This window comes from Atta cephalotes (genome assembly GCF_000143395.1).
Source record: "Atta cephalotes unplaced genomic scaffold scaffold00011, whole genome shotgun sequence".
Taxonomy (NCBI): domain Eukaryota; kingdom Metazoa; phylum Arthropoda; class Insecta; order Hymenoptera; family Formicidae; genus Atta; species Atta cephalotes.
Window position 1 is genome coordinate 1,457,933 of NW_012130075.1, and position 8,469 is coordinate 1,466,401.

The window sequence follows — 8,469 nt, forward strand, 5'->3', positions numbered from 1 at the left end:
TTATATATATATATATATATATATATATATATATATACCGAAACGCTGTGCAGACTAACGTGAGATTGAAAGGAAATTGTACGCGATAATTGAAGTAACATTCAAGTAAAGAATTTATTTCAGAGTTGTGCAATTAAATTAATCCAAAACCAGTTTTTATCTTGCAATTTGGCTTATATTTATTGTAATTTATTCGTGTGACCGATTCAGTTAATAGGTTGAAGAATTAGACGCGTCGTTATCGTCGATCTTTTATTTTTTTCTCGTGCTAGTATTATGTAACTGATTACGAGACGTAATGCGATTATGTTGCAAGTATGCTCCTGTTTCTTATTCGTTTTTTATGTCGAATTAACACGTCAACCCGTGTGAATCTTCGGTGAAATTTCTGACGAACAATGAATGTGTATTTCAAGATAAATAATTCAAATAACAAGAATAAACTATAAAAATTGTATAAAAGTGTAAAGTTTTTTCTTTTTATTTCAATGTTACAATATTGTATAATTCAATATTACAATATTGTATAACATATAAAATTTGAGAAATTAAATATCAAATTTTTGAGAATTATACTATTTTTAATTATATTAAATTTTATAAATATTTGATCCAAATAATATTAATTTTGCTATCAAAGTTTACAAATCTAAATTATTTTTCAATATTTACTACATGTAATAATCGGTTATATAATCTTTTTAATAAAAAAAATTAATCTTATTAACATACTATATCATACAAAACGTTTTTTATAAATATTATGAGATAATTAACATTTATAACGTTAATTTATATTAATTTTATATCAACTTTATGTTCATAAACATATAAATGTGAAAATGCATATCTAACAAAATATAATTACATAAGTAATAATTAAATTTTACAAATTTTATTTTATTAGCAAACTTGTCTATGAAATATGTACTGATGGTAGTATATGGATCACATACTTTTTCCGTGTCAAGAATTAATTTTGGTTCAATCAACTTTCGGAGAACACATTTTTGGATATTGTATTTTGATAGCATTGAACTTACGGCTTGATAAACGATCATTCGCGCGCGGTACTTGAGTAGTGACTGAACTATGAAGACTAGTCTTCGTTGAAATTGCTATGAAATACTGAACGAGCCTCCCACGCAACCGACTTGCAGTGAAAGGGACAACATAGAACAGCGTCGGATAAGCGCGTACTTTTGACTAGCATTAAATCCTGTTCACATCATCGACGTCTCATACTTGCGTGGCAAAACGATCTTGGCAATGAGAGATAGATATTATCTTGCATTTTCTCTTTATCATATATCACATTGTTATACGTGCAAATATGCAAGAAAAAACAATGAAAGCATGAATAAAACAGAAGAAAAATATAAAAATAATTACTTTTTAAGTAATGAAATTTCTTTGTTGTATACTTGAATGTTTTAATAAAAAAAAAGAGCAAAATGTTAATACATTATCATAGCGAAAATCTATGTATTTAAGTATGACTTAAGTATGACTTTTTAGAATAATAATTATTTGTCTCTAACGAAAACTTCCACTTGGTGTGAAAGTCCCGTTATAATCGAAGATAACTTCTCAGAGAGCAAACGTATCCCAGGATCTTAGTGAGTCAACCTTTATTGTTAGCTACAGAAACACGTGAGTTCAGCATACGACCTTTTCAATGGATCATCTGCAGATTACATTCCAACAGAATTCTCATAGAAATGCGTAAAACAATGAAGAAACAGTACAAAATCTTTCAATTGTTACTGTTAAATTATAATAAATATGAAAGAATTATATTTTTTTTAATTTGATGCTTTCGAGCATAGTTTTACGACCGAATAAGCCAAGAACTGACGCAAAAAAAATTTCTATTAAAATTATTTTAAATATCGAGATCATTTATTATAACCAAATTGACCATCATGATTATTAATAATCCTAAGTTAGAACGATATTTGAATTAATATTCATCGCTTTTAATTACAGAGAAATTTTATCATAGGCAATTAAAAGTTATTAATTTTCTTTTATAGTGAAACTAGTTATAAATATATTTTTTATTATGTAAGCATCATAAATTTCTATCTAATGTGGCATAACCTTAAAGTAGTAAACTAAAAGTAGATAGAATATAAGAGATAAAATCGTACCATTCTCTCTCTTCAAAATTTCTTCAATGTTTTTTTACGATAATAATCATGGCTGGATAAGGACTAAAATTACCTAATGCGATTGCTTAACTGATCCTAACAGGATTATTGTTATTAATATCGCTGTATAATTAAGACAATGATCAAGAAAGTATAGTTTAATAAAGCTGTAGTAAACAAACTTGCACAATTCACCATAACAGTATCTCACCGGATCGCAACAATCTATTAAATTAAACGAAAGAAAGAACTTTCACGATGTTACAGCAAAATCGTTCTGCCGTCAATAAATTATTTATGCAAAAATTATGAAGCGCTTTCGAGAAAATCGAACGTTGGCATTGAAGACATCGAACTTCCTGCAACATTGATTGAACCGCAAACTCGTTCAAGCGGACGAAGTCGCGTTTTAGAAAGATTTGCAAAAAATCATATAATTCTAGTGCGTGACTCCGTACACATAGAGATAATCACGATCAATGCATGATTTGTTGCATGTGGAACAAGTTGGAAGACGTGCATTAGAGATACAGTTAGACGTTGTTGCTTGCTTTGCTTGGCATTATTATTTGAAATAAAAGATGTAATATCTAGTATCATATTTTATAGATTTGAAAATATATGACAATCACAAGAAATAATTCATAAATAGTCACATATATCTAGATTTATTTAAAGATGTAAATATAGAGAATAAGCTCATCAACTATTGTTTCTCATGCGTCATTAACGCGAAAAATTTATGTGAAAATAAAGAGCCTTTAGAAATTTTCAAATTTCTTCAAAAAACAAAGACCAGATAGAACATAGAATTATAATAAATCATAAGGCGTCATCATGACTTTATTAGTTATTTATAACTAAACTTAAAATGATAAATAAAATCATGATGATTATTATGATATATTACTTTTGTGTTTTACCTGGAGAAATGTTTGATAAAAGATTCTGAAATTACTTACCGTAAATCGCAAAACAATTCGATTAACAGTTCGAGCGTGAAAATATGTCGATCAGAGGATCGATCTGGTTTCTCTTGTGATATCTCCTCGTTTTCTCTGTACTTTCACATGAGTATTTATTCGTAAAAATGCCCCGAAATGCGTACTTTTGGCGTTTCCGTCGTACGAACCAAGCGCGCCGAATTTCGAATCCTTTCATTAAAGTGACTTTTTGGCCGTTAACGTGCCGGTACGAGAAACATATACTCGATACTTGGTAAGAGCGAACAAGGCGTACAACGTGTTTGCGACCGAAATGCATTTGTGTTGGAGCAGCTGTTACTTTATCGGGGCACGCGTCTCAACGGTCGTGGCAGCTGCCCAGAAAATCAACTATGGTATCCTCAATCTGAGTTCTTTCCATGACAATCTAAATTGCAGTCGTTTTTTATTTTATACAAGCATATAATTACATACCTTTATTATAAATTAAAAAATGTTTTTATATTATGTATGTATTAAAATATGTATGAAAATTAAGATGAAGTAATTTGAAGTAAACAATAGATATTAAAATCCACAAGAACATAATAAATAATTAGGGCAACATAATAGTACAAGGTTTATTTTTAACATCGTTTCTTTCAAAGCTTTTTATTTCCTTTTTGAAAAAAAATGCATGTTATGTTTAAACATTTGTATTTATTATGGAAAGAAAAATATGTTTGTTGCTTTCAAGCATTTTTTAAATGTATTTACTATAATAAGCGAATGATTATTTAATAGAATGTTCAAGAACGTCACGGATTTTGCATAAACATTTATATTAAATCGAGAAAATCTCGAATTTAGTCCAATGATAAACGCATTCTTTGGCAGGCATTTAAAGTTTAAATTACATCATCAGAAAAGTTACTCGAACAACAGTCGAAAAGAAGCAACGGTCGAAACCCTGGGCGAAGCATATTATAGTTGAAGGGCCCCCACTCTATGAAGGGACACCGGGCCCGTATTACGTGAAACCCCTCCGTGACAACCCCCCCGAGCAGTCGCATATATACGCGCAGATACGAGGGAACGCATGGAGAAACGCCCTTTGCGCATCTGCTGTTAAGGGAACTTGCGAGACAGTTTAACGAAGGCAACGGTCGTGAGCACATCGCGTAGAGAATGAAATGCGCATCCTTGGCGAACACTTTTACGCGCCAACATATTGTATTCTGTTCACAAAGAATTAATCTTTATTTTTTTTAATTAAGATTAGAAATTAAAAATTTATTATTAATTTCAGTCAAAAAACGCATTCTTATATAAGTGACATTATTAAAAATTCGTCATTATTTCGATACATATTATAATCCTAATTTAATGGCTGTGTTCTTCAAAGAAATTGAGTGATTACTTCAATTGGTGTGTGATAATGCTATTTAATTCTTAAGTTAAAAAAGGATGTATTAGAAATTTGTGTAAATGATGTGTAACAATATTTTTTGAAATTTATATATAAGATGTGTAAAACAATTTGCAAATTAATATGCGAAATTGACTCGCCATCAATTCAAATAGTGAATTTCGCATTGGAGACTTGGCGATCTCCTATTTATGTCAGTAGTATGTTAGTTATACTTGTCAATCGATCTTAAATCCTAGCGATTTTGGATGTTTTTGATTTCTAATTAATGCATAACAGTGTTTAAAAGATTCATCAATTTGTGCGTGTTCGTAAAAGAGAATAAATTGTGATCATAAAAAAGATTGTCAACAATATCGGTGAGATTTATCAGTGCTACATGGTATTTAATAATTTAATTTATAAATCTTGAAGATCTAACACGCCTGTGATTACTTTTAAATATTCAGTATTTTAAAAGTTGTCGCAAAAAGTTCGAATCAATTATTATAAATGAAATTTGCTAAGCAAAATATTTATTAATTCTTATCATATTTTGCACTTGAATTTAGAGAATATTTTATTTAAACGGAACTGACGACAGCCCATAAAAATTCGCCAAGTTATTTAGATCTTTGTTAAACGTACTACTTATTTAGCTAATAACGTCTCAGATTTAACCATTTAACTTTCAATTTATCTCTACGAGTTAATGCCAGATTTATTCATTAGAATCATACTAGCACGATTTAATTCTTAATCATCTTCTTTTCTTAATCATTTTTTTCATCCTCATTTTCTTTCTTTCTTCATTTTGACCATTTTCTCTTTTTAATTATTTACAATAATTTTTATCTTTTAAGTTTCCCAACGCTCATTGCGAAGATTGCATCGCAAAAATGTCTATTTTTCTTTTTTTATCGAAAAGCGAAATACACATCATTCGATGAGATAGCTACGAACAGCAATCATGGCTCAGCCACCTGAATCGGTGCCGGTGCATTGCTACACGAATCCGTCATTTTGCCGTCAATCGGAGTACATCCCGGACGATCATGTTAACGACCTACCGCCGCCGCCACAGCAATTTCAAGGAAGCGACGATTTGCCGCCGCCTCCGCCGCCGTTGCAATTGCAATGTCACGTCGCGGGTCAGAGCAATCCGGCCTTCCAAGCTCCGCCAGAGACAACGCTAGACGTCCGCGAGTCGCGGGATCGGTATTGTTATCTGGAGGGTAACAGGGCTCCCACGCACAGGAGATACGCCAGTCTTCCGGTGGAGGAATCTCGCGTGACTTACAACCAGTCCTCAAGATACGAATACATAGAGCAGGACGAGGCGGAGAGGAATCAGTTACCGCGCAGGAACTCGTCGAGGTATGAGTTCATTCCACACCAGCAGGTGCAACAACGTTCCGCGCCAGCAACCAACCAAGACGATCGAGGAGGGCCGCAGACGCGGACATGTCGTAGCAATGCCGGTAGATATGCTGTTATACCGGGTGATCAAGATTATCAAGAAAACAACTCGCAATGGAGTAATGCAAAATCGCCATCTCGACATATCAACACTCCGCAGGGTAATTCAACTTTTAACTTTAGTTTCAGAAATATAAGAGCCTTTCTTCATGTTTGTCATCGTGTTTGTCATTATTTAAGGGGTACCTTATTGAATCACATCTCAAAAGTATTACAAAAAATATATAAAATTCATAGATTTCATTATTACATCTTTGAGTATCTATATAAATTTTGAATACAATTTTTTTATTAATTTTAAAATTATTTAATTTTATTGTTTATTTTATTATTTAATTTATTTTTTCTTAATTCCTATGTAAAATTTCATATTGCAGTATTTACTTAAGAATTTGAGAAGAAAGTAGTATTAAATTAAATTTCTTTATGTATTATAAAATTCTAATAAACATTTATTCGAATCCACTTACTTATTTAAAAGAATTATTTATTTAAAACTACAACAAAATATGATAGTCGTTGAGCTGCATAAGCCAAACTATTTGTTTAATTTTTTGTAATTGATTTCAAAGGGTATTTACGATTAAAACTGGTTTTTTTGACTAATTTCTTGACTGATACTTTTAGCTAATATTATACAGTCAAAACATTTTTAATAAAAATTATTCGATTATTTGATATAAATATATTAATATATTATTACATATGAATTATTATTCAAATTTGTACAATTTGCAACAGGTCGTTACGTCAGAGTACCTTTGCAAGAAGAGATTCCGCCGGCACTTCCGGAGAGAAACATGCAAGAACTCTCGGTGTCACCGAAGAATAATTTAGCTACTCAGAAATTACACGAAATATTATCTACACCCAGAAAACCGAGATCCAGATCCGAAGAGAGGACACTATCACCGAAGAGGCAACAATCATTCAATCAAATCAGCACACCGCAACGAAGGGCACTTACTCCTGGCGGATCTCCGGATGGTCCGAAATTTATTATTGCATTGTCCTCTTCGATCCTCATAATATGATAATAAATAATCTTTTTACGACACGATAATAAATAAATATTGTATAAATTAAACTTTGATTCAATTCGTCAGAAGACAGAGAGTAACAAAATTTTAGAGAAATATGCTTAAAAATTAAAAATATATAATTTCTTCAGATATCATACTTTCATAAGTTGTTAATCATATTTCATATTAATTAATTTTTAAAATAAAAGTTTCTTTTTCTGTTACTTTTATTAGGTCGCACTTTTCCAACGCGCACAACTCCTCAAAACACACCTCAGCGAGTCTTCTCGCCTATAGGACCTCAGACTTCGACACCTAATAAGGAATCATCAGCTCGCAGATGTCTTCCTCTGCTGGAGAATTCGTCCCGACAGCAGGATCTTTGTCCAGCCAATAATTGTGGTCGGCTTCGTTATGTTGGTACTGCCCCAGTTGATTTAATGAATATGAGTCATGAGCCGCCACCTCGCTATGCTTATACAGAAAATGGCCTCGAGTCCATGCCGATGATGTCCGGATCGCCCAAATATCAGATGGTACCCGCTGATAAGAAAAATTATCAAAGTGTAGAAAGCGCATTTTTAGCTCGAACCGCTGTCGTAAGTGATACTAAACAGATAATGATACAATAGAGATAAAAAAAAATCATTAGTTTAACAAAGATTTTCTCGTATTAGGTACCACCATTATCTCCACCAAATAGCGACGCGAATACGACTCTGGCGAGCGGCATGGAAAAAAGTGATAGAAAGAGCGCACCAATACTTCTCATATTAGTCGGTCTCCTCACATGCGGCCTTGCCTTGTACCTATCCTGGTCGCAAGGAAGAAGGTATAAAAGATTTTTTTCTGATTTTAATAAATTAACTCTTGAAAATTTAAAATAAACTTATTAAAGAGTATTAATGAGAATTGAGCGCAAAAAAGTGCATAAAGATACGTAAACTTGAAATATAAATTTCAAAGATAATAATAATCTTCAATATAATACTTTCTGATGTTTTATCTTATAAGTACTTATTATTTTTTAAAAAGAGAACTTTTCGAATAAAAATTCTGATGTTTGATATCAGTTTTATTCAAATAGAACAATAATTAGAACATTTTAGAAGCATGTGTTTTATATACATAAATAATTTTATAATCGACATTTTTAATAGAACATTGTTATTTTTAGATACTACTTTGACAGTGCAGTCGGTTGCGGTGCCTGCTGCGCTTTAGCAGGCGCATGCAGAAGTCTGCGAAGGACCTGGACAGGACTCGGCTTAGCTGGACTATCAGCATTGAGCTGTGCTGGTCTTTTGCTACTTGCAGCTAAATCTCCAAAGGACGGTACACCTCTTCACGACATCACTGCCGGCGCCTTGTGCGGTGTGTCGGTTTTAGGAGCTGCTCTAGCTTTGTTGGCTCTTCTGAAACCAAAATGCAATCTTGGACGTCATAGACGAGTACATTCTTGGATACCACGATTCTCTCCTTAA

At 32.2% G+C, this 8,469-nt stretch overlaps 1 protein-coding gene across 1 annotated transcript; it reads left to right on the plus strand.

The window, feature by feature from the left end:
- The first annotated feature begins 5,454 nt into the window (after window positions 1-5,454).
- On the plus strand, window positions 5,455-8,469 carry LOC105616985. Its single transcript, XM_012198566.1, has 5 exons — window positions 5,455-6,064; window positions 6,705-6,950; window positions 7,220-7,584; window positions 7,663-7,817; window positions 8,163-8,469. Exons 1-5 carry the CDS (start codon window positions 5,455-5,457, stop codon window positions 8,467-8,469), a joined length of 1,683 nt encoding a protein of 560 aa, XP_012053956.1.